Raw genomic sequence first — 25,735 nt, 5'->3', positions numbered from 1 at the left:
CCAAACGAAACCATGTGATGCTCACAGGCTTGCATGTGGTAGTGTGGGCCAGGAGATGGGTGTGGAACAACAGACCTTGTTACCATTGGTCACGTTGGGGGGAGTGATAAGCAAGGAAGAGCTGAAGCAGGTGTCATGATGCACTTTGCCTTTATAACATTGTGATAGCTTACTTCATTTGTTACAACTGGCATGGTTTGAAAGGTTGCTGTCGTTTAGTTAATAAGTCATGTCCAACTCTTTTGCGACTCCCTAGACTGTAGCCCACCAAGCTCCTTTGTCCATGGGATTTCCCAGGCAAGAATACTGGAGTGGGTTGCCATTTCCTTCTCCAGGGGATCTTTCCAAGCCAGGGATCAAACCCAAGTCTCCTGCATTAGCAGGTGGATTCTTTACCACCAAGCCACCGGGGAAGCCCCAGACTTGAAAGGCATTAAGTACAAAATTTAACAATTTCCTTATCCCTATCTCCCTCACTCCTTATAGCAACCTTTTGCTTCCAGCCACAAAATCCAGAGGAAAATCAACCTGCTGCTCTTGTCAGTACAACCGGAAGAAGGGGAGGAACAGAAAGTAACTTATGTTGGGTTCTTTTGTGTACCAGGCGCCACACACGTGTCAGGCACACATCACATGTACATTGCCTCATTGGACTCTCCCAACCTACAGCAGTGGTTATTACTTCCTTTTACAGATGGAGGGGCTTCCCAGGTGGCTCAGCGGTAAGAATCTGCCTGCCAACACAGGAGATGCAAGAGACGTGGGTGCGATCCCTAGGTCCAGAACATCCCCTGGAGTAGAAAATAGCCACTCCAGTATCCTTGCCTGGAGAATTCCAAGGACAGCGGAGGCTGGCAGGCTATAGTCCATGGGGTTGCAAAGAGTCAGACACAACTGAGCACTCGTATGCACGTATTGCATTACAGATTAAAGATTTTGGCTTAGGGAGGTAGAGTATATGTGGTAAGGTTAGCATATAAGCTAAAGGCCCAGGAGAAAAGAGAATTCCCCTCCAAAGGGGTTAGCTAAAGAGAAGTTTAATAAGGGACCATTTACAGGTCTGCAGACATGGTTAAGAGAATCACCAGGGATGCGGAGGGCCAGGAACTTGTTAGCAGGGATCCACTGCCACCCTCTGGGCTGAGCAGATCAGGGGCAAGAATAGTGTGGTGAGCAGGAGGCCAGGAAGAAATACCCCAACCACTCTCCTCTCCTACCCACAGGTCCTGCCTGTGCCTCTCTTTGGCTCACCCAACAGGAAGACAGAGGGCATGAAAGCCAGGGTGAAGCAGTCTGTAAGGCATGGAGGGGGAGGATGAATGGAAGAGGTAGATCACTCAGCACAGACAGTAAGTGGTGGAGCAGGATTTGAACTCAGGACTCACTGACTCTAGACCCGGAGCCCTTCTGCTGCCATTCTGAGCTACACACGCTACTGTGCGCACAAGCCCTGCTGAGTCACAGACGTGGGGACACCCTGTCGAGTAAGGACTCAAGCCTGGGCCAGAGTTATTCCTTGTTTCTGTAGCCAGAAAGTTCCTGGCTAAAGAAAACAAGAAAGCATTGGTTTTTGGTGAGGATGGTGGCATCTGGTTCCACTAGCTGAGCAGAGAAATATGAGCCCTTTATTCCAAGCCTGACATTTGCGTGCACCTAGGGTCGTGTGTTCGTGCCCCTCCCTCTGCCAGGGGCCACGTCCCTTATCCCTCGGCCTGGCCCAGGGCGTTCTGCCCATTGCTCTTTCTGATTTGTTCATCCCTATATTCATGTATCTGGCTCAATACCTGGCGCCAAGAGGCTGTGATCAGTTGTGGTTGAAACTCAACTGCCTCTCCCAAACAACACCCTTTCCTGGATTTTTATTTCACAGAGTGACTTTTCCAGAAGTTTCTGTACCTTCTGTGGCAGACAAAGAAGGCTAATGTTAGCTTTTCAGGTTGGGCTTCAGCAGGAGATGACAATGATGTTGATAAAAATAATAATATGTTTTGGGTGCTTAACACGTGCCAAGTACCGTAGAAAGACTTCTACAGGCATTGTCTCATTGACACCTCTTCTGCGAATTCTTTCAGTTCAGTTCAGTCGCTCAGTCATGTCCGACTCTTTGTGACCCCATGGACTGCAGCATGGCAGGCTTCCCTATCCATCACCAACTCCCGGAGTTTACTCGAACTCATGTCCATTGAGTTAGTGATGCCATCCAACCATCTCATCCTCTGTCATCCCCTTCTCCTCCTGCCTTCAATCTTTCCCAGCATCAGGGTCTTTTCCAAGGAGTCAGCTCTTCTCATCAGGGGGCCAAAGTATTGGAGTTTCAGCTTCAGCATCAGTCCTTCCAATGAATATTCAGGACTGATTTCCTTTAGGATGGACTGTTTGGATCTCATTGCAGTCCAAGAGACTTTCGAGAGTCTTCTCCAACTCACCTGCACCTTAATCCATTCTCCAAAGCACACACCTCTGCAAACACGCATCCTGGCAGCGTCTCGCCTCAGGCCCCAGCTGTCAATTGCTCCCATCTTGCTTTGGAACTTCCCTGTTGCACGGCGCTGGACACCTCAGGAGCCCACTTGAACACTTGTTCACACCTGACTGGGAGCAGTGAATGCCCTTCGAGGCTAGCGCAGGGGAAAAGTGTTTCCTCTTTCCAGCTGAGCTGCTTTCACACAGATGGACCTGTGGGATTGGACACACAGATGCCCAACACAGTGATCAGCTCCTCCACAAGGCGGTCTTGTATCAGCTTTCCATCCTTCCCACCCCTCATTCCTGCTCCCTGGGATCATATTCCAAAATAAACCCACATGTAAGCCTTTGTCTCAGGCTCTGCTTTCAGGGAACCGAGGTACTATCATTACCCCTACTTCACAGGGGAGGGACCTGAGGCTGAGAAAGGTTTGATAACTTGCCAAAATCATATAGCGGATAAGGGTGGGGCCACTGAAACATTTAGGAAGGAAGGCAAGGGTATGAAATTCTCCTCTCTGGGAACAGGAGATTGGATTTACCAGGGATTTTTTTTTTTTTTTTTTTAATTTTTGGCCTCATTGCACAGCATGTTGGATCTTTGTTCCCCAATCAGGGATCAAACCTGGGCTCCCTGTAATGGAAGCATGGAGTCCTAACCACTGGACCACCAGGGAGTCCCCTTACCAGGGAACTGTAATAGAATTTCTGACGGTGTTGCATGTCCACTGAAGTTTGTAGATATGAATTTGAAGTGAATCTAGTCACCCAAGTGTGGGGATGTTCTCCAGCGATACTCAGGTGCTCTGACAGAGGATGGAGGGGCTGGAGTGGGCACGGTGGGAGGGCAAGGGTGTGGGGGGCTGGCCAGAGCAGGAAGCAGCTGGGAGCTGGGGTGGCCAGGGCGGGTGCTTGGGTTCTTGTGGTGATATGGAGTATGGGCCCTGGGGCCCCAAGGGCCTGGCATTGAATCCAGGCTCCGTGGTTTACTTCCAGGGTGATTTACCTGACTTCTCAGCTGACTTCGCAGCTAACCTGACTTCTCAGATTCCTCATCTGTAAAGCGGGAATGATGGGGTGACCAACATCCCAGAGGAGAAGCGATAAGACCTAATGCCTGTGTGCCAGGCCCTGTGCTGAGTCCTCTTTCCAGCCGTTAACTTGCTAACCCTCACACACCGATGAGGTGGGTGCCGTTAGAGCCACAGAGAAGAAAAAGTAGCCACTGAAAGTTAAATGACTTGCCTGAGGTCACAGCAGAGAGCATCAGACTCTAGACTGACCTGGAGTCTGCTCTTAGCCTCTCCTCCACCCAGCCTCCCGGGGCCCTGCTTCTGACAGACATCACTTTCCTTAAAACTGGTGGGAGCCCAGCTGCCACTTCCTTGTTCCTCTTCCAGCCAGCTGGCCCTGGTGCTCTTCTGCTCCCAGGAGCCTGGCTCCAGGCTTAGCCAGGCCAGGTCTCAGAACTGGCCCATAGCTGCCCTTCCTGCCCCCTGCTGCCAACTGCTGGGGACCTTTCAGGGGTCCACACTCAGTGTGGGGGGGTTGGGCGGGGGCGAGACACACCTTTCCCTTATGGAGCTTGGCGAGGGGGCTAGAGGGACCTTTAGCCCTGTCCTGGGCCGAGGGTGGGGAGCTCTGGTTTTCTGGCTTTTGTGGCTGGGGCGGGAGGTGGGGGGGCAACGACTGCTATGGCGGGATTCGTAGCTCCACCCTCCATGTCCCTGGGCCTGTGAGCTGGGGCCCATCCCCACCTCCCCTGCTTCTCAGCTGCACCGAGGAGTTTCCCAGGCTTGCGGTCCACGTGACCAGTGTCTCTCACTTCCTCCCTTTGGCCCCCTCCCCCTGCGGAGCCCAGGGCCTAGCCCGGCCCCCTGCCTGGACTCACAACGCCCCCTCCTCAGGCCAGGCCTGAGCCCAAGATCTGGAAATGGGCTGGGGAAGGAAAGTCTTGGCATTTGGGGCCCAACCTGGGGCTATCAGGAAAGAAATGCAGAGGTGGAGAGAGGAGGAGGAGGAAACCAGGAGTCCTTGACTTTGGAGACCTGGAGCATCACCCCTTGTTTTCATTTGTTTACCGAGCACTTAATCTGTGCCAGCCACTACCCTACCCTAAATTCCTTATCTCCATAGTCTCGCTTAGTCCTCACTGCAAGTCTATAAAGTAGATATTATGACCAGTTTACAAATAGGGAAACTGAGGCACGAAGTTAGAGGCCTACGGGCACGTGGAATTGGCTGAGCCAGGATTTGAACCCAGCTCAGTTTGCTTCTCCTATACACAGGTGAAGAAGGGAACCCCAGGGTGGCAGAGTGACCCAAGGGTCAGGGAGACCAGCGGTCCCAGAGCCCAAGAGTGATGAATTTGTGGGGTTTTTTTTTTTAGGACTGGCTCCTGGACCCTATGCAACAGAAGTCACCCCCACCTGTTTCCAGCTTCTGGCCCCCCAGGCACTCTCCTGCACCTCTGAGCCAGGGCTGGGGTCAGGATGGGGCCTGGGGGCCCCGGGTGGAGGTGCCATCAGGGAGGCAGGCACCACAGGCCTGGATGACAGACACCAGAAGCCCTCCCTGAACAAAGGCTGGGTGGGAGGCGGCCTGGTGTGTCCCCACCCCCCCTCCCAGTGCCTGCTGAGCCAAGACCATAGTCAGCAAGGCGGGGCGAGCATGGCCAGGGCCGCGGCCGTCCTGCTGTCCCTCGTTCTGCAGCTCGCAAGCCAGACACTGGCCCCGGGGACCAGCCGAGGTAAGTTGGGGTGCTGAGGGTTTGGGGATAGCCAGGTGGGACCTTACCTCTTGCTCAGCCCAGTCTGAGGGAACAGCTGGGCTGGGAGGGGGGCTGCCTCCTGGGGCCCTGCCTTGCGGTGTGTTTGCCTCTCCGGCCAGCCTGAGTCCTCCCCATCGGTGGAGGAGCCAGCGTGGTGCCGGCAGCACAGAGACTATGACATGAGGTTCTGGGGTCCTGGGGCAGGAGGGGGCTTCCTGCTCTGGCCTCGGGAGGAATTCCTGCAGGCAGCGGTGGGGGAGAGGCTGCCCTGGAATCTGGGAGTCTGAAGTTAATTATTTGTCTTGAGAACAGAGGGGGAAAAAAAGAAGGTCCGCCATGGGAACTGGCTTTGAGTGTCTGTGTCTGGCTTTCCTCCAGAAGGACTGGCAGAAGTAGAGGGGTCAGTGCATGGATTGTGTTGGGCGGGGGAGGCCGGGAAGGGAGGGGAGCTGAGGACAGTTCCATGGGGAGCAATCAGGCTTTGCACAACAACCAGGAGCTCTTCTCTGCAGATCTCTCCAGGCAAAAGACTGGCTGGATCTTCCCTGAGGTCCCAGAGGACCCCAGCTTCTCCTGACCCCCTGACTGTGTTTGCTTAAGCAGGCAGGCAGTGGCCTGAAAGGAGGAATCATGGGGCATGGGGTGTAGAGCTGAGGTGAAGGGTATAAGATACCGGGACCACCCTTGGCCACCCTTCAGGGGGCTGGAAAGGGAGCTAGATACCACACCAGGAGAGAGAGCCATTCCAAGTGACGACACCCTGCCCAGGGTTTGGGTGTCAGGGTTTAGGAGAGTGGGCTGAAAAGCTAACAGGCACTTGGGAAAGGTCACATTTGGATTTGCTGCTGGGCGCCTTCAGATGTGGAATTTAAAGCGACTGTGCCAGGAGAAGAGGAGCAGCTGGAGGCAAGCAGACTTCAGCCTCCAGAGTGGAGATAAAAGGGGAGAGGAGCAGAGCTGGGGAGATGGGGTGGGGGGATAACCGGCTGAGAGCAGAGACTGATGGAGTTTGGGAGGGGTACCAAGAGGGCAGCTGAGCCCGATTTCTAGGTAGGTGGAGGTGGCATCGAGCTTCCCAGGTGGCGCTAGTGGTAAAGAACCTACCTGCCAATGCAGGGGACCTAAGAGACAAGTTTCAATCCCTGGGTCAGGAAGATCTCCTGGAGGAGAAAATGGCAACCCACTCCAGTGTTCTTGCCTGGAGAATTCCATGGACAGAGGAACCTGGAGGGCTACAATCCACGGGGTCGCAAAGTCAGGCACGACCAAAGCAACTTAGCACGCACCACAAAGGTGGCGTTAACCAAGCCAAGGAACTCAGGACAAAGCAGATTTGGACAAAAGAAGACAATTTAGGTTTTGGACTAGACTTTCCAACCCACTTTGGTGGAGGCAGTCAGGGGGCTGGGGAGTGAGCGACATTGTGCCCTTGCTTCCTTGGACTAGCGTTCACCAAAAGCCCTTCCAGCCACCCAGGCCAGCCTCACTAATGAGATGCCTCTGAGAAAGGACTCTTCCCTTTCCCTCCTCCCCTTTCTCCTCCTCACCTGCCTCCTGCTCCAGACCCTCTGCTGCCCTGCCACCTCACCCAGAGGAGGGATGATGTTTGGGAACCAAGCCTGGAATCAGATGATCCCCATCTGCATGGTCTTTATTTTCCTGACTGTGGAATAGAGATCAAAGTGAGGTGAAAGTGGCCTTCCCCAGCCTCTCCCAGGACCCAGTGTCATCTAGAACCCGGGACAGGCTGTCTTCATTCTGATGGAGCCTTGAAAGCTAGTAGGGGCCCTGCCAGCACTTTCCCCAAACCCTTCAAGAAATGCAGCCACATCCTGCTTTCTGGAGCACACCCTGCCCAGTGTGGGTTGCCAAGCCCCTCTGCCATAGGCCTGGAAAAGAGTGGCAAGGCTTGGGCATGACAGCAGGGGGGAGAGTTGCCCATTGCTGTGCCCAGAAGCGGTGTCCTTTCTGAAGATGAAGCCGAGCAGATGGAGGCGGGATTTGCTCACAGACCCCAGGTCCCTGAAAGCAGGCCCATCTTTCACTGGTCTGTCTCCCTCTCCTGCTGACTGTGTTGACTTGTGGGCCCTCCCAGCATGACATGTCAGTTCCCCAGGCTGTCCCTGGCAAAGACCCTGGTCTGAATAAGGCTGGATGACCCTGGCACATCCCCCATGGCTGAGGACCCCTGCAGAGTCAGAGCAGGCTACAGGGAAACCTGGTCTGTATCCTCCCCCAGGCTCCCAGTGAGCTGGGATCCCTGGGGCTTCTACCTGCCTGAGGTTCTTGTTACTGTCGTTCAGTCAGTAAGTTGTGTCTGACTGTTTGATACCGCATGGACTGCAGCACACCAGGCTTCCCTGTCCTTCACTATCTCCCGGAGTTTGCTCAAACTCACGTCCATTGAGTCGGTGATGCCATCCAACCATCTCACGCTCTGCCACCCTCTTTTCCTTTTGCCTTCGATCTTTCCCAGCATCAGTGTCTTTCCCAATGAGTCGGCTCTTCTCATCAGGTGGCCAAATTATTGGAGCTTCAGCTTCAGCATGAGTCTTTCCAGTGAATATTCAGGGTTGATTTCCTTTAGGATTGACTGGTTTGATCTCTTTGCTGTCCAAGGGACTCTCAAAGGTTTTCCCAGCCTCACATTTCGAAAACATGAATTCTTCGGTGCTCAGCCTTCTTTATGGTCCAGCTCTCACATCCCTACGCAGCTACTGGAAAAACCATAACTTTGGCTATACAAACTTTTTTTTTTTTTTAGCAAAGTGATGCCTTTGTTTTTAACATGCTGTCTAGGTTTGTCATAGCTTTACTTGGGAAAACTGGTCTGGGTCACTTTTGTCCACCCAGGGCACCCTCCTCCTCCTCCAATGCTTTCCAGCCCCTCACAGACCATCTCTCCTTCCCAGGACGGTGGGTTTGGCAGGTGGACAAGGGTGGGGTATAGGACTGATATTGGGAAGACAAACCCAGGAAGCCTTGCTAGCCCCTCACCCATAGGCCCTCCCTGGATTCTTGTGCCTTTAGGTGGGGCCATCTCCAGGGAGCCCCTTGGCCTTGCTGACATCCAGGACTACCAGTCAGAGGAGCCAGCCCACTCCTCAGCCCCTGCTGGGGTCCCCGAGGAACAGTGGCGCCCCCTGGAGGAGCGGCTGGAAAGGCTGGAGGCAGAGGTCACGGAGCTCAGAGAACAGGTACCATTGAAGGTGGTTGGGTGTGCAAGGGGCAGGGCAGGCCTGGCGTAGTGGGAAGAAAGGAGGGAAGGGGAGCCTGTGGGACCCTGAAATAGAATTTTGTTTTAAATGCACATATAAAGGCTCTTATCTGAACAGTTAACACTGGTTCTTTCTTACACGAGAAGGACCTCCAGGTATCTGTCAACCAGATTTTCATTTTCTTTCATGTACTTGGTGGACATTATGGAGTGCCTACTTCATATAAGACATTGTCAGGGAAGATTTTGGATGGATAAAGATCTTTAACTGTTGGGTAATGGGGACTGGGTCCCCTTTTGTCTAAAGAAGAGGACTGGGGGCCCATGCTCCTCTGGGAGCCTGTCCAGACCCCAGGCCGTGAGAACTGGCGCTGTCTAAGCGGGATGCTGCCCGGAGGTGGGCCCACCTCTACTCCGTCAAGTTTCCTTCTCATCCTGCCCTGGCTTTCATACCCTGTGAAGACAGTGGGGGAGGCTGAACCAGTGCCTCCCACCCCCACCTCTTCCCCAGAACAAGGACCTGCAGGGCAGGGTGACGCAGCTGGAGTCCTGTGAATGCCACCCGGCTTCCCCCCAGTGCTGGGGGTCGGGTCAGGCCTGGCCCGAGGGGGCTCGCTGGGAGCCCGATGCTTGCACAGCCTGCGTCTGCCAGGATGGGGCTGCAAACTGTGTCCCCAAGCCTGGCCTGGCCCACTGCCATGGTGAGTGCCATCTGCCTGCCCGCGGGTACCACCACCCTGGGGCCTGGAGATGGCCCTGAGTGACAGCACCGTGTCCTCCCTAGGCTGCAGCCACAATGGTCAGGCCTATGGCAATGGGGAGACCTTCACCCCAGATGCCTGCACCACCTGCCACTGCCTGGTGAGTTCTCACGGACCCCCGGGATACCCCACCCCTGTCCCCCTCACCTCAGCTGCCTGTCGCTGCAGCTGGTGTGCAGAATGTTTAGAAGGGGGGCGTTCTACCTGCCATCCCTCCAAGCCTTGCCTCTGGCAGCCTTCAGTTGATTTTGAATTGTTGTGCTTTCTGGAGCTCAACCCCCGCAACACACACAGAGGGGTTCTTATCCTCCTGTACCCGCTCCTCACCTGTGCACCCTCAGTGTCCCCCACTCATGCGTCTGTCCCTGTCATCTACCTGCCTCTTCTCCCTCGCTTGGCTCCACCTTCCTCCAGCCTTCCCTTATTCACCCCTCCATAGGAAGCCCTCTGTTCCCTTCCCAGGATCTCCCCACTCTGGAGATGTGGCTGGCTCTTGAAAGCGCTGGTTTCCAAGGGTTGAGAGTGGCAGGAGATGATGGGGGTTGGGGAAGGACGTCCCTTTTCTGCCCTTGGGCCAAGGGTAGCCTGCAGACTCTGAGCCCGTTCAGCCTCTTGCTCCTCCGGTGGGTCCCAGCCTGGGAGGAGGTTTTGGTTCTGGAGGATCACCCTCCAGAGTTCCACCACCTGCTTCCCCACAGGAAGGAGCTGTAACTTGCACCCAGAAGCCATGCCCGAGAGGACCCTGCCAAGAGCCAGGAGCATGCTGCCCACACTGTGAGCCCGCTCAGCTTCCTGTCTGCCCCAGCCCCACTTCCCACACTGGTTCCGGGGCCCCCAAGCCTGGCCTGCCCCCTGCTAGGTGCCCAGAGGGTGCCCGCCTGCTTGCTCCGGTTTAGGGAGTTTGGAAGCGAAGTGCAAGTCAGCAAATGCTGCCTCTGGCCTGGGACTGAGCCAAAGGCTTGACATGATCTTCTTCCTTCCCTCTGGGAGCTTCTAATCTAGTGAGAAGATGAATTTACATAGCTAGTGTAATACAAGATTTAAGAGCCAGTAAACAGATTAAGAGGAAGCAGAGAAAGGTAGTAAGTGGCCAGTTGCCAGAGGAGAGGGCAGGGAGGGCTCTATGGACAATGGGTCATCCAAGCTGGGTCTTCAAGGGAGAGTGGGGTTTCCACAGAAGGAGGGTCCTCTGCACACCAGAATGCGGAGATACGTGTCACAGCAAATCAGCCTGGGAAGGCCAGTGGGAACAGGCTGCTATAAGCCTTGCAGTTTGGACATTCTTCTGTGGACAATGGGAGCCATTGAAGGCTGCAGAGCTGGAGTGTGGCATGTTCCAAGAGGCATTTTTGGAATATTCATCTGGTATGGGCTAGATGTAGGAAGAGCAGGTAGGGGGTTATTACATGCCCAGTGGTCTGGGCATGGAGCCAGAGATGACAGTGGGCTACAGAAGAAAGGTTGTTTCTAAGGAACATGGTTGTATGCCATAGAACAGTGGACTCCGAGCTTTAGGAGACTAGGACCAGTGACATGAAGAGAGCTGGGCGGAAGTGGAGGCAGTGATTGCTGGGAAGTATTACTAGCTCATAGTTAGGAAGATAAGGTTTCCAGGTTCAGCAAATAAAAACAGGATGCCCTGTTATATTTGAATTTTAGATAAATAGCACATATTTTTAAGTGTGTCCTGTGCAATATTTGGGGTGTACTTATACTAAAAATTTTGTGTTGTTCATCTGAAATTCACATTTGAGTGGGTGTCCTATATTTTATCTGGCAACCATACTGCAGGAAGAATAGCAGCTGGTAGTTTGAAAGGTGGGACAGGGGTCCAGGCACTGGTTGAGGTCTGGCGATGTAGCCTGAAAGTCTTGGCCAAGATGAGATGAGGAGTAATGTCTTTGGAGTCATTAGATCTCAGTGAAAAGGGACACACACACACACATGTGCCCGCACGCGCACGCACATAGCTTGTAAGATAAATGGTGCCTCAGGGCCATTGCTAGCCCATATGATGTCTTAGAGAGCTGACTCATTTGAAAAGACCCTGATGCTGGGAAAGACTGAAGGCAGGAGGAGAAGGGGACAACAGAGGACGAGATGGTTGGATGGCATCACCGACTCAATGGACATGAGTTTGAGCAAGCTCTGGGAGTTGGTGAAGGACAGGGAGGCCTGGCATGCTGCAGTCCATGGGGTTGCAAAGAGTCGGACATGACTGAGCGACTGAACTGAACTGAACTGATGATGTCTTTGGTGAAATTTTTAAAAGTCACTCTTCCCTCACTGCTTCCACGTGTTGTAAAATGATGGGCCTACTGATATTAGAGTCAGACAATATACTGCCATCTGCTGAAATGTTGTAGTAAATATACAAATCTGATTCTCACCTGAACAGTGCCCCTTTGATGTTGCGTCCTTGTCTTTGGCCCCAATTCGCTGGGTCTCTTACTTGGGGCCTGGCCCTGGTTTTGCAGGCTGCCCTGGAGGCTATAGGGATGGGGAAACGTGGCAATTGGAGCGCTGTGTTATCTGCACCTGCCAGGTAAGGGAATCAGAGCCTGGCCCCAACTACCAGCTACATCCCTGCTGTCTGGCATACCCCAGGCCTGACAGTGCTAAGCCTGACCTGGGGGCCAGGCAGGGCTGCTGCTGCCACCCTGGCACTGAGCCCTGGAGCTGTCTAGGCCTCCACTCGGCTTGGGCAGTGGAGAAGGCAGGAGGGCTCAGTGTCTGTCCTGCAGACAGGGACAGTGCGGTGCCAGGGGCCCTCATGCTCAGAGCTCAACTGCCTGGAGAGCTACACCCCACCTGGGGAGTGCTGCCCCGTCTGCCGGCCAGGTGACCTGCCCTTGTCTTGCCTACCCCCCAACCCTGGCCTCAGCCCCAGAGGGTTCCATACCTACCTGGGGTCATGCCTTCCCCTGTGTGATGACCACCCACCTTGCTCTCTGCTGACTAGCTTGTCTTTCTGGCAATCCTTCCCAGGCTGTGAGTATGAGGGGCAGCTTTACGAGGAAGGGGCCAACTTCTGGTCCAGCTCCAACCCTTGTCTCCAGTGCTCCTGCCTGGTGAGTCCCCCGCACCTTTGCCCAGGCCCTGCTCCTCCTGGGATACCCGTGCCTGCTCTGGGCCGCACCTGCCACACTTTCAGCCTGGTGCCAGAGAGATCCTCCCTCCATCCCCGCCCTGTGGCCCAGCCTGCTCTCTCTGGGAGCCAGAGCCGGAGGCAGCACAGCTGTGGGTGTGTTACAGAGGAGCCTGGTTCGCTGCGTGCCCACGAAGTGCCCGCCCATCCCCTGCCCCGAGCCAGTCCTGAGGCCTGGGCACTGCTGCCCAACCTGCCAAGGTGAGAGCCCCTGCCCCTTCCCTGGTGGAGCTCCAGGTGGGGCTGTTAGGCTGTTTCATCAACCCAGAGCTCACGCTGCAGACCCCTGACCTGGGGGTTCCGTCAGCGGGGGAGCTGCGCCTGACCACACCTGCTCCAAGTTCTACCCTTGTCACTGAGCACTTGTGTGCCTCTGGGAGAGTTACTCCGTGCCTCAGTTCCCCATCTGTAAGAGGGGGATAATGATACTGTATATACCTCGATAAACATTGACTATTACCTGCTTTGCGCAGACACCCGTGGACCCTCGAGGCGGACCACTAGAGGGTGACACTGAGTCACAAACTAGGACTGGCAAAGGCGGGATTAAATTACACGCAGATACTATACAAACTCAGAGGAAGGAGACCTAGGGGAGACCTCGTCCAACCTGGGCACGGAAGGGAGGGCGTCCTGGGGGTGGTGGGTCCGGACTGAACCTCAAGGCTAAAGAGCAGTTCGCTAGGTGAAGGACAGAGGGCATGCCAGGAAGAGAGGGCAGTTTGGGACTGACACTCCATGTGAGGTGGGCGTGTGTTGGTTGGGAAGGCGCAGGCTGGTGGGCGTGGCTTACACTGAGAGGTGGGGGGGGAGGGCAGAGACAGGTGGGCGTGGCCATGCTGGCCCTCGAAGACCTAGAAAATCAGGCCAAGGAGCTTGGGCTTGACCCTGCCTTGGGTGCTAGGAAGCTGGGGCAAGGGGTCCAGGCAGAGGCAGGATCTGGTGGGGTTTAGGCTCTGAGGAGGACCCTCAGAGGGCATGTGGAGGAGGGAGGGTCTGGCTGAAATTTCCACCAGGCTTCCTTTCTGCCTGTCTCCCCCAGCTCAAGGCTGCACAGAAAATGGTTCTCACTGGGAGCATGGCCAAGAGTGGACCACCCCTGGGGACCCCTGCCGGATCTGCCAGTGCCTGGTGAGTCCCCATGCTGCTCTGAGGCTGTCCCCACCACTACCCGACCCCGGGTCACCCAGATTCATTCCTTCACTCCACTGAACACATCCCAAAAGGCACTGTGAGGGGACAGAGATGGAGGAGACCCAATTCTGGAGGCTGTGAGGCTGGGGAAGGGGTCGTGCCCCATATGTCCAGTTCCAAGCACAGTAGGTGGGCAGCATGTTTGTGAACCCAAACAAGGCACTTCAGGCTACAGGAGGAGTGAGGCTGGGCAGGCAGGATGTGACGGGGGCACAAACTCTAGGGACGGAGAAATACAGTTGATCTGAGATGTCCGGAGCCCTGCTGTCTGAGCAGGAGCCACTCCGTGTGGACACTGAGCCCTCAAAATGTGACCATCCTGTTTGAGATGGGCTTTAAGGGTAGACTATGCACTGGATTTCAAAGACATATAATGAGAGAAAGATGCATAAAATGTCTCATTAACACTTCATGTTGATTACATGTTGAAATAACTTCTTGGATACATTGGTTTGAGTGGAATATAATGTTAACATTTAGTTCCATCTGATTCTTTTTCTTTTTGAATTTTGACTACCAGGGAATTTTAAATGACATACGTGGTTTGTGTTATATTTCTATTGGGCAGCACAGATCTAGAAAAACTTCGGGGTGGGGTGGTGTTTACTTAGGTCTGAATGAGTGAGTAAGAGGAGGAATGGGGGGACACTCCAGGTGCTATAGACTGAATGTGTGCCCCCCTCAAATTCATATGTTGAAATTTTAACCCCTACATGATGGTATTAGGAGGTGGGGCCTTTGGGCGGTAATTACTTCTAGAGGGTAGAGCCCTCATGATTGGGATTTTGTTGTTGTTCAGTTGCTCGGTCCATGGGGTCTAACTCTTTTTTACCCCATGGACCGCAGCACACCAGGCTTCCCTGTCCATCACCATCTCCCAGAGCTTGCTCTAACTCATGTCCATCGAGTCGATAATGCCATCCAACCATTTTGTCCTCTGTCATTCCCTTCTTCTCCTGTCTTCAATCTTTCCCAACATCAAGGTCTTTTCTAAAGAGTTGGCTCTTCGCATCGGATGGCCAAAGTACTGTAACTTCAGCTTCAGCATCAGTCCTTCCAATGAATATTCAGGACTGATTTCCTTTAGGATGGACTGGTTTGATCTCCTTGCAGTCCAAGGGACTCTCAAGAGTCTTCTCCAACACCACAGTTCACAAGCATCAATTCTTCAGCACTCAGCCTTTTTTTATAGTCCAACTCTCACATTCATACATGACTACTGGAAAAACCATAGCTTTGACTAGATGGACTTTTGTTGGCAAAGTAACGAATGGGATTAGTGCCTTTATTTATATATATAAAAAAAAGACCCCAGAGGGATTTCCCTGTGGTCCTGTGGTTAAGACTCCGTACTTCCATTGCATGGGGCACAGGTTTGATCCCTGGTTGGGGAACTAAGATTGTGTGTGCCACAGAGCACAACAAGTACAGCCAAAAATAAAAAAAGACCCCAGAGAGCTCTCTTGCCCCTTTCACCATGTGGGGGACACAAGCAAGAAGACAGCCATCTATGAAGCAAGACTGGGAATATCCCCTAGAGGAGGGCATGGCAACCTATTCCAGTATTCTTGCCTGGAGAAGCCCATGGACAGAGGAGCCTGACAAGCTACAGTCCAAAGCATCTCTAAGAGTTGTACATGACTGAAGCAACTTAGCAGGCACTCATGCTTGAAGCAGGAACGGGCCTCTCACCAGACATTCAAACTCCTAACACCTTTATTTTGAACTCCCTGGCCTCCCACACAGTGAGAAATTTTTGTTGTTTATAAGCCACCCAGACTACAGGATTTTTATTACAGAAGCCTGAATGGACTAAGACACCAGATATAGGGAAGAGTCAGGGCAAAGCCTGGGGGAGAAAGGCAGAGACACGAAGGCCTCACGTCCAGGCAGGGTGCACGCCAAGGAAGGCTGTGATTCAGAGGGCTGTAGCCAGAGCCACAGAGCTTCCTGACAGCTCAGCAAGGACGAAGGACTCCACTGTGAAGGCCATGGTGCTCCCACTCCCTTGTTACCATGTGCTTCCCTGCCCTGTTCACACTGACACCCCACATCCCCACCCCACCTGTGAGAAACACTCATGGGGCTGGAGGTAGCGAGCCAGGTATAGGTGTGAACACCAGGGACTGGGTCTGTCTGGGAAAGACCGTGGGGAGTCGTAGCAGCTGTGTGTTTGTTAAGTGTCAGCTTCTGGAGGTGGATGCCACACCACATACTTATCTTATGCCCATACAAGGCTGTGAGGACAGCACTATTATTGTCTCCTTAAACATTTTTTTATTTCATTATTTTAAAAGTTCTTTATTGGAGTTTAATTGCTTTACAATGTTCTGTTGGTTTCTGCAGTACAACAAAGTGAATCAGCTATCAGTTCAGTCACTCAGTCGTGTCCAGCTCTTTGCGACCCTGTGGACTGAAGCATGCCAGGCTTCCCTGTCCATCACCAACTCCTGGAGCTTACGCAAACTCATGTCCATCAAGCTGGTCATGCCATCCAAAATCTCATCCTCTGTCGTCCCGTTCTCCTCCTGCCTTCAATCTTTCCCAGCATTAGCGTCTTTTCCAATGAGTCAGTTCTTCCCATTAGGTGACCAAAGTATTGGAGTTTCAACTTCAGCGTCAGTCCTTCCAAGGAATATTCAGGACTGATTTCCTTTAGGATGGACTGGTTGGATCTCCTTGCAGTCCAGGGGACTCTCAAGAGTCTTCTCCAACACCACAGTTCAAAAGCATTCATTCTTCAGGGCTCAACTTTCTTTATGGTCCAATTCTCACATCCATACATGACCACTGGAAAAACCATAGCCTTGACTAGACTAGAATCAGTTATGCATATACACATGTCACCTCCCTCTTGAGCCTCTCTCCCACCCCTCTAGGTCATCATAGAGCACCGAGCTGAGCTCCCTGTGCTATCGCAGCAGCTTCCCATCAGCTAGCTATTTACACATGGTACTGCATGTATCTCAGCGCTACTCTCCCAGCTCCTCCCCTCCCCTACCTCCTTCCCTCGTGCCATAGGTCCATTCTCTACATCTGCATTTCTATTCCTGCAAATAGGATCATTCTCTTTTTTTTCCAGATGAGTAAACTGAGTCACAGAGAACTTTAGGTGACATGCCACGTTATACATCTGTATTTGTTTTTAGGGCTGCAGTAACAAAGTGCCACAAAGAGTAGCTTAAACAACAGTGATCGGTCCTCTCATGGTTCTGGAGGCAGAAGTCCAAGATCGAGGTGCTGGCAGGGTTGGTTCTGACTGAGAACTGTCAGGGAGACTGTTCCAGGCCCCTCTCCAGCTCTGGCGGCTGGATGGCAATCCTTGGCACCCTGTGGCTTCTGCCTTTGTCTCCACATGCTGCTCTCCCTGTGTGTGTCTGTGTCCAAATTTCTCCTTTTTAAAAGAACACCAGTCGTTGGATCAGGGACCACCCCCTTCCAGCCTCACCTCATCTTATGTGATTACATCTGCTACGACTCTATTTCCAAATAAGGTCACATTCTGATGGGGTTAGGACTGCAACCTAAGAATATGAAGGGGGACACAATTTGCTCATAACAACATCTAGTTAATGGATAGCTAGGACTCGAAGGCTGTTTTGCTACCTGGCTGTGCTCTGATGGCCCCTTCCTCTGCCCCCCACAGGAGGGCCACATCCGGTGCCACCAGCGGGAATGTGCCAGTCTGTGCCCATACCCTGCCCGGCCCCTCCCGGGCACCTGCTGCCCGGTGTGTGATGGTGAGTCAGCAGGTGGTCGGGGGATTGGAAAGCGGATGGACAGCCTATCACAGGCCTCCTGAGAAGACCAGGACACTGACTGGCATGTGGCCCTGAGGAGGGTCTCAGGCACCGTCTTCCCAACAGGCTGTTTCCTAAACGGGCGGGACTACCGCAGCGGGGAGCCCGTGGGCTCTGGGGACCCCTGCTTGCACTGCCGCTGTGCCGTGAGTGTGGCTGCCCGGCAGGGAGGGGCTGGCGTCTGGGCCTGCCTCTCGCATGTTGACCAGGCCTTTTTGGCAGAATGGGAGTATCCAGTGTGAGCCTCCGCCCTGCCCACCCACACCCTGCAGACACCCAGGCAGGACCCCGGGGGAGTGCTGCCCTGTCTGTGACAGTGAGTGAGGGCTCCAGTCACCAGGGGGAGGGCTAGCCGCTGCCCCAGGAGAGGCTCTGGGTCTGGGGGTTGGGGCTGGGGGGTTGCCTCTACAGAACCTACAGAAGCCCCCTTGAACCAACCTAAGCTCTGTCACCAAGGGTGAGGGACGAGTTCTCACCTCGCCTCATGGCATGCTGGGCACCTGGGGGCTGGCGGAAGCTGGCAGGCAGGGCTTCCTGGAGGACACGTTTGACTGTCCTTATCAGGATGGGGGGGCGGTGGAGGCCTCAAGTGTGGTGAGACTTCCCCATCAGCCCCCAGCCCTGTCCCCCTGCCCCTCTGTCCTCCTGTCCAGGCTGTGAGTACCAGGGACACAGGTATCAGAACCAGGAGACCTTCCAACTCCAAGAGAGTGGCCGCTGTGCCCGCTGCTCCTGCCAGGTAGGCAGTCCTGCTGTCTCACATCCCAGGTCTGTCTTGTCCCCTGAGGGCCTCTCACCCAGCCTCCCTCCTAGGCTGGTGAAGTCTCCTGCGAGGAGCGCGAGTGCCCAGGCATGCCCTGCACCCTGCCTGACTCTGGCCCCAAGCCCTGCTCAGGTGTGTGTATTGGGGGATGGGGCAGGGAACAACCATGAAAGGGTGCTGCTCACAGCAGCCAGGAGTGTTTCTTCACAGTAAGGGGGGGCACATCCCTAAGTCCACCAGCCATTCCAGAGTGGGTTCAGAGGCTGCTGTGGGGATGGCAAAGCTAGGGTCCTGGGAAGGGTTCTGGGTAGTCTGGGAAGGACAGGGATGGATGGAGGTGCCTGGGTTGCCATGGTGACACGCATTCCCTGCCTCACACCACTGTAGTCTGCGTGCTTGATGGAGAGGAGTTTGCTGAGGGTGTCCAGTGGGAGCCTGATGGCCAGCCCTGCACGACCTGCTCCTGTCAAGCTGGGGTGCCTGTGTGTGGGACTTTGCTCTGCTCCCCAGCCCCCTGCCAGCACCCCACCCAGCCCCCGGGTGAGTGCCCTGCCCCGAGCTAGCTTTCTCCCCCATGCCTTGACCAGTTCACCTTGATGGGTAGGGCTCTGACCCACATGCCCTGCCCAGGTGCCTGCTGCCCCAGCTGTGAGAACTGCACTTACCATGGCCAAGTGTATGCCAACGGGCAGAACTTCACAGACGCAGACCCTTGCCACACCTGCCACTGCGAGGTACCTCCCCAGGCTTGCTGCTACCCGGCTCAGCCCCTCCCAGGACCCACCACCATTGCCCTCTCACCCGCTCCCAGGACGGGACCGTGACGTGCTCCTTGGTCAACTGCCCTCCCACAACCTGTGCCAGGCCTCAGAGGGGACCCGGCCAGTGCTGCCCCAGGTGCCCAGGTATGTACTTACTGCACCTGTGTGGCTCAGGGGACCCTTGACTCTAACACTCCATGGCCCCTTGGGCCCTTAGTGAAAGTGAAAGTCGCACAGTCATGTCCAGCTCTTTGCTACTCCATAGACTATACAGTCCATGGAATTCTCCAGGCCAGAATGCTGAAGTGGGTAGCTTTTCCCTTCTCCAGGGGATCTTCCCAACCCAGGATTGAACCCAGGTCTCCCACATTGCAGGCAGATTCTTTACTAGCTGAGCTGCAAGGGAAGCCCAGGAACACTGGAGTGGGTAGCCTATCCCTTCTCCAGCAGATCTTCCTGACTCAGGAATCAAACCAGGGTCTCCTGCATTGCAGGCAGATTCTTTACCAACTGAGCTATCAGGCAAGCCCCCCTTGGGGCCTAACCTTAACCCTAACTTTAGACAGCAATGGCCTTCTGAATTGTTTTCAGTCTGACACAGCTTGGAACTCTCTGGAACTCACAAGGCAGGGGTGGGAGACACGGTAGACATGTTTGTCCCTTCATGTTACTACACCCACCCTTCTCTCCCATCTTGCACTACTTCCTCTTCCACTGCCCGCACACCTGGATCTTGTGTATCTACCTGTACAAGATGGGTTCAGATGACAAGTGTTCAAGTTTTCCATACCATAGGCTGGGAGCTGGGATGTGGTGTGCCCTGATCCCCACCCACATGGAGAGTGTGCAGGGCGCAAATCACAAACACAGGCAGGCACGTGCACTCGCCCTTCAGCTCTTCACCCTCAGAGGCACACACATCTGCCTGCAGGTAAAGGGACTACACACATACACACACGCGTGTGTGCTCACAGATATACCCTTGCGTGTGTACACAGCCCCTCCTCCTCCTCTCCCTCCATGGGGACAGCTTCCAAGTGGCACTTCTGCGGTGGCTCTGGACTCAAGGCGGGAGGGGCTGTCAGCCTGCTCCTTGCGCTGTCTCTGTGCCCCCATCCTGCCCACCCCCCACCCCACTGTGCAGACTGCGTCCTGGAGAAACAGGTGTTTGTGGACGGTGAGCGCTTCTCGCACCCCCGAGATCCCTGCCAGGAATGCCAGTGCCGGGAAGGCCATGCCCACTGCCAACCCCGGGTCTGCCCCCGGACCTCCTGTGCCCACCCGCTGCCGGGTGTCTGTTGCCAGAACAACTGCAATGGTGAGGCGAGCAGAATAGGGGGTGGTTTCCGGGATTGCTTGGCCTTTAGGCCTGGAGAGGGCAGTGTGCCCTTGGGGGAGGAGGGCTTCCCCCGGGCCTCTAGCTGCCCTCTCCTCCAGGTTGTGCCTTTGGTGGGAAAGAGTACCCCAACGGGGCCGACTTCCCCCACCCCTCCGACCCCTGCCGTCTGTGTCACTGTCTGGTGAGTCTGCCATGCAGATGGGAGGAGGAGTTGGTGGAGGGAGGGTGGGGCTTGGGGAGACCAGGAGAGGTCAGCCAAGATCAGGGTGGGAAGGTATGGGGTCTCCTCCACCTCCTATGCTAACTGGCCCTGGCCTGGTCCACCTGCAGGGAGGCGCTGTGCAGTGCCTGGCACGCCGCTGCCCACCCTTGCCCTGCCCAGAGCCGGTCCTGCTGCCCAGAGAGTGCTGCCCACAGTGCCCAGGTAGGCGCTGCGCCCCTCGCCGCCTCTCCAGGCTGGATCCCCTCCGCAGCTTGTCCCCAGCCCCACTGATGGAGGCTCTCCCCTGCAGCCGCCCCCTCGGGCTGCCCCCGGCCAGGGGGCTTGGTCCCCGCCCGCCACCAGGAGCACTTCTCCCCGCCCGACGACCCCTGCCGCCGCTGCCTCTGCCTGAACGGCTTGGTGTCCTGCCGGAGACTGCCCTGCCCTCCTGTGCCCTGCACCCACCCGCACCAGGGGCCCTGCTGCCCCTCCTGTGACGGTAATGCCCTGGCCGTCCCCCTCCCTGCCCTGTCCCCACTTCTTCCAACTCCACCCCTCGCCTTCTTGGTGCCCCTCTTCCTCCATGCCCCTCTTTATCTCCAGGAGGGTGCCACCTCCTCTCCCCACTTCCTCCTGGCCTGCCCCTCCCACATTGGGGTTCTCACTAAGAAAACGGGGAAACAGTGCCCACCTGATCCACAGGGCCTGGCAGGGTGGGGGGTGGTCTCCAGGATGGCTTGGCCTTTAGGACTGGGAGGGCAGCATGCCCTGGTAATGCACCTGGTACTCCACGAGCCCCCAGCCCCTCTCCTGCCCCCCTAGGCTGCCTGTACCAGGGGAAGGAGTTCGCCAGCGGGGAGCGCTTCCCTTCGCCCACTGCCAGATGTCACATCTGCCTCTGCTGGGAAGGCAGCGTTAGCTGTGAGCCCAGGGCCTGTGCACCTGCCCAGTGCCCCTTCCCTGCCCAGGGTGACTGCTGCCCTGTCTGTGATGGTGAGGAACAGGGACTGGGGGGTGGGCTGGGAGGGCGGGCTCAAAGTCTTCTTTACTGCCCAGCGCGCATGCTAAGTCACTTCAGTCATGTCCGACTCTTTGCGACCCCATGGATTGTAGCCTGCCAGGCTTCTCCGTCCATGGGATTTTCCAGGCAAGAATACTGGAGTGGGTTGCCATTTCCTTTTCCAGGGGATCTTCCTAACCCAGAGATCAAACCCAGGTCTCCTGCACTGCAGGCAGATTCTTTACCATCTGAGCCACGAGGGAATCCCCTTTACTGCCCTCAGTTCAGTCACTCAGTCATGTCCAACTCTTTGTAACCCCATGGACTGCAGCACACCAGACTTGCCTGTCCATCACCAACTCCCGGAGCTTTCTCAAACTCATGTCCATAGAGTCAGTGATGCCATCCAATTTACTGCCCTGGTATGGATCAAAGATATTCATTATTATAAGAAAAAAATCCCTGGACTAAATTCTAGGTGGATTTTCCCTATAGACTGGACAAGGGGCTTCTTTGCAGACCAAAGGGGAGAAAGTCTGTCCTTTGGCCAGTCCATCCACCCCCCTGCGCACCCCGCCTCCACTGCCAGCACTTAGCCCTGCCCTTTGCCCCCAGGTGCCCTTTGAGCCCTTGAACTCAGGCCAGGTCCAAGCTCAGAGTCAGACGACCGGTCTCCTCTCTGATTTCCGCTCCTCCACCTTGGCCTCCCTGTCCTCTCTTGAAGGCTGTGAGTATCTGGGGGAGTCCTACCTGAGCGGCCAGGAGTTCCCAGATCCCCGTGAGCCCTGCAACCTGTGTACCTGCCTCGGAGGCTTCGTGACCTGCGGCCGCCGGCCCTGTGAGCCCCTGGGCTGCAGCCACCCACTCACCCGAGCTGGGCACTGCTGCCCGACCTGCCAGGGTAGACCTGCCCTCCCACTGCCCCTGTCAGTGGGTCTGGTCCCTGTCACCCTCCCCTGAGACAGCCTCGCAGCAAGCCCACACCCTGGATTCTCCTCGGGTTCCTCACCCCATTCTCAGCCTCCTCTGGGTCTCTGCTGTCACCTCACGCTGACTGTCGTACTCACCAAACACGCAGAAGGTCTGTGTGGCCAGACCTTCACGTCCTTCGGCTGTCACCCTGCCTCCCTCAAACATGTCACGAGGCTCGAAGCCGTTCAGTGATTCCCACAACCCTTGAGTCACCCAACACGCCCAGCACCTTCCTTCCCTCCTGGCTTCCTTCATCCACCCTCCCAAGCCCAGCCCACCTCTCACCTTCATTTCCAGGTGCCCCTCCCTCACATCCGCCTCCCACCCCGGCCTGTGGTCTGCGATCTTACTCTCTGTCCTCCCCTGCTTCACGCACACAAGTCTCTCCACCGTGGTCTGGCCAAAGTCTTTCCTCCCATCCCTCCCCTTCCCAGCCATTCACCTCTCCCTTTCGGACTGTAGCTAAGCTTTGGTAGAGGACCCCAGGCCCGGCTGTGGTGTGTGGCCCGGTGTGTGTGTGTGTGTGTGTGTGTGTGTGTGTGAGTGGGTGGGTGGAAGGCTCCGCTGATTGCAGCCCCTTCCACTGCGTTCCCTTTTCTGCCAGGATGCCTCTATCATGGGGTCACTGCTGCCCCTGGAGAGACCCTTCCTGACCCACTAGACCCCGCCTGCTCGCTCTGCACCTGCCAGGTGAGGTGGTCCTCTGGGGGCTTGGGAACCCTTCATCCCTTGATCCTCCTCTCTGGCAAGAAAAAAGGTTATTCCTCCTCCTGGGCTGCACTCTGCCTGTGACATCCACTGGGAGCAGGATTGGGTTCAGGTCTCCCGGGGCCGGGGCAGGGGGTCAGTACGGGTACCCCCCACGGCAGGGCCATGTGCAGCCCTGTTTGAGGGTGTGATGACACGGGGGTCGGGATGTGGCCGGGCGACCTCTCTCCCCCAGGAAGGCTCCATGCGCTGCCGGAAGAAGCCGTGTCCTCCAGCTCTCTGCCCTCGCCCCTCTTCAGGACCCTGCTTCTGCCCCGTTTGCCACAGTGAGCACACACGCCTGCCCCCACGCGCTTCTCTGCCCCTCCTCCCTCCCTCTCTGCCAGGCCTGAGGTGGGACTGGGCAAGGTGGCTCGACCCTGCAGCCTCACCCAGGACACGTGTCGCCCACAGGCTGCCTCTCTCAGGGCCAGGAGTACCAGGACGGGGAGGAGTTCGAGGGGCCCACAGGCAGCTGTGAGCGCTGTCTCTGTCAGGTGTGGCAGGGAGGTGCCCGAGGGGCTGGGGGCAGGGGGAGCAAGCCACTGAGCCTGCCTCTCCCACAGGCCGGCCAGGTCAGCTGTGTGCGGCAGCGCTGCCCGCCCCTGTCCTGCCCGCTCCAGGTCACGGAGCTGGGGAGCTGCTGTCCTCGCTGCAGAGGTGTGCCAGGCTGATGGGGGCTGCCCCCTTGTTTCGGTTGCTGGGTCCCGTATCCCTCCATCTGCCCCACCGCCCTCCCCTCAGCTGTCCTCCAGCCTTTCCACCTCCCTGTCCACCCTTCTGGCCTGCCCACACCTCAGGACTTGAGCTCTCACCATGCCCACCTTCATCTCTTCCTTTCTGTTCCTGCCCCTGGCCTGCCCAGCCCATTTCTCCTTCTAGACTCTTACTGGAATCTCCTCAAAGCTATCCTGTTCCTAACCACACCCCATTCATATCGGTTCAGTTCAGTTCAGTCGCTCAGTTGTGTCCGACTCTTTGCGACCCCATGAACCGCAGCACACCAGGCCTCCCTGTCCATCACCAACTCTCAGAGTTTACTCAGACTCGTGTTCATTGAGTCAGTGATGCCATCCAGCCATCTCATCCTCTGTCGTCCCCTTCTCCTCCTGCCTTCAATCTTTCCTGGCATCAGTGTCTTTTCAAATGAGTCAGTTAGTTGCATCAGGTGGCCAAAGTGTTGGAGTTTCAGCTTCAGCATCAATCCTTCCAGTGAATATTCAGGACTGATTTCCAGGCTGTCACTGTTTCCATTTCCCCATCTATTTGCCATGAAGTGATGGGATCAGATGCCATGATCTTAGTTTTCTGAATGTTGAGTTTTAAGCCAACGTTTTCACTCTCCTCTTTCACTTTCATCAAGAGGCTCTTTAGTTCTTCTTTGCTTTCTGCCATAAGTGTGGTGTCATCTGCATCTGAGGTTGTTGATATTTCTCCCAGGAATCTAGATTCTAGCTTGTGCTTCATCCAGTCTAGCATTTCTCATGATGTACTCTGCATACAAGTTAAATAAGCAGGGTGACAATATACAGCCTTGATGTACTCCTTCCCCAATTTGGAACCAGTTTGTTGTTCCATGTCCTTCTAACTGTTGCTTCTTGACCTGCATACAGATTTCTCAGGAGGCAGGTCAAGTGGTCTGGTATTCCCGTCTCTTTAAGAATTTTCCAGTTTGTTGTGATCCACACAGTCAAAGGCTGTGGTTCATAATGGTACTCATGATAGTTAACATTTGTTGAGTACATACCATGTGCCAGACCCTGAGTTAGGCACTTTATACACACCATCTTATCAGGTAGGTATTATGATTAATTATTTCCATTTTACAGGTGAGAAAACTGAGGTACAGAGAGTTAACATAACTTACCTGTGGTCACTTAGCAAGTAGGTGGCAGAGTCAAGATTTGTATCTAGGCTGCCTGGTTCTAGAATAGGGGTCTTTTTTAGCCTATGAAGAAGACCCTAACCCCATACACTGCCCCAAATGGTATAAGAACCATGAGTATCTGCTTAGCCTGGGAGGTAGGCAGGACAGAAGAAACCTCCATTTAATGGGTAAGGAAATTGAGGCTTGGAGAGATGGAGTTACCTTGGGCACATGACTAGTGATGGAACATTTCATTCATCCCGTGCATGCCTGCTAAGTCGCTTCAGTCCTGTCCGACTCTTTGCAACCCCATGGATTGTAGCCTGCGAGGCTCCTCTGTCCATGGGATTCTCCAGGCACAGATACTGGAGTGGGTTGCCATTTCCTCCTCCGAGAGATCTTCCAGACCCAGGGATCCACGCTGTGCCTCTTGTGTCTCCCGTGTTGGCAGGCAGGCTCTTTACCTCTAGTGTCACGTGTATGTATCGCCCTCCTGCCGCAGGCCTGGTACTGCTGCTGGTGCTGGGCTGTGACGGGCAGCGCTTGCTGCCTGGCTTGGGGTCTAGCAAGCAAGCAGAAACAGGATTAGAACCTGGGTGTTCTGACCCTGACCCGGTGTCTTTCCCCTCCAGCACACACAGGGGTTCTGTCCCAGCTTCCTACTCCAGCCCTGAAGAAGCCCCTCCTGGTTACCCACATGCCCAACTGACTACGCAGAGTGGGGCAGG

The 25,735-nt window shown here is 55.3% G+C and overlaps 1 protein-coding gene across 6 annotated transcripts in view; it reads left to right on the top strand.

Annotated features, from left to right (window-relative positions):
- The first annotated feature begins 5,097 nt into the window (after nt 1-5,097).
- The window catches only part of LOC102398572 (kielin cysteine rich BMP regulator), a 29,441-nt gene continuing 8,803 nt past the window's right edge, over nt 5,098-25,735 (top strand). For 3 of the 6 annotated variants that reach the window (XM_025291490.2, XM_044946851.1, XM_025291488.2), the window contains exons 1-28: nt 5,099-5,215; nt 8,267-8,433; nt 8,965-9,154; nt 9,238-9,314; nt 9,913-9,988; nt 11,692-11,759; nt 11,959-12,055; nt 12,203-12,285; nt 12,470-12,563; nt 13,405-13,493; nt 17,203-17,296; nt 17,423-17,502; nt 17,579-17,672; nt 18,010-18,095; nt 18,170-18,251; nt 18,507-18,659; nt 18,750-18,853; nt 18,931-19,024; nt 20,025-20,198; nt 20,318-20,400; nt 20,550-20,643; nt 20,732-20,920; nt 21,244-21,414; nt 22,146-22,322; nt 22,998-23,083; nt 23,337-23,427; nt 23,555-23,637; nt 23,707-23,800. In XM_025291490.2, coding sequence (XP_025147275.1) covers nt 5,137-5,215; nt 8,267-8,433; nt 8,965-9,154; nt 9,238-9,314; nt 9,913-9,988; nt 11,692-11,759; nt 11,959-12,055; nt 12,203-12,285; nt 12,470-12,563; nt 13,405-13,493; nt 17,203-17,296; nt 17,423-17,502; nt 17,579-17,672; nt 18,010-18,095; nt 18,170-18,251; nt 18,507-18,659; nt 18,750-18,853; nt 18,931-19,024; nt 20,025-20,198; nt 20,318-20,400; nt 20,550-20,643; nt 20,732-20,920; nt 21,244-21,414; nt 22,146-22,322; nt 22,998-23,083; nt 23,337-23,427; nt 23,555-23,637; nt 23,707-23,800 — 3,049 coding nt within the window. In that variant the 5' untranslated portion in view covers nt 5,099-5,136. Of the gene's footprint in view, nt 5,216-8,266; nt 8,434-8,964; nt 9,155-9,237; nt 9,315-9,912; nt 9,989-11,691; nt 11,760-11,958; nt 12,056-12,202; nt 12,286-12,469; nt 12,564-13,404; nt 13,494-17,202; nt 17,297-17,422; nt 17,503-17,578; nt 17,673-18,009; nt 18,096-18,169; nt 18,252-18,506; nt 18,660-18,749; nt 18,854-18,930; nt 19,025-20,024; nt 20,199-20,317; nt 20,401-20,549; nt 20,644-20,731; nt 20,921-21,243; nt 21,415-22,145; nt 22,323-22,997; nt 23,084-23,336; nt 23,428-23,554; nt 23,638-23,706; nt 23,801-25,735 lie in introns of all 6 variants that reach the window. The other 3 variants (XM_025291494.2, XR_003111037.2, XM_025291491.2) reach the window with 2 other exon arrangements.

Source organism: Bubalus bubalis, chromosome 8, assembly GCF_019923935.1.
Source record: "Bubalus bubalis isolate 160015118507 breed Murrah chromosome 8, NDDB_SH_1, whole genome shotgun sequence".
In the NCBI taxonomy this organism is placed as follows: domain Eukaryota; kingdom Metazoa; phylum Chordata; class Mammalia; order Artiodactyla; family Bovidae; genus Bubalus; species Bubalus bubalis.
The sequence above is the reverse complement of the archived record's forward strand: the minus strand, read 5'-3'. Positions and strand labels throughout refer to the sequence as shown.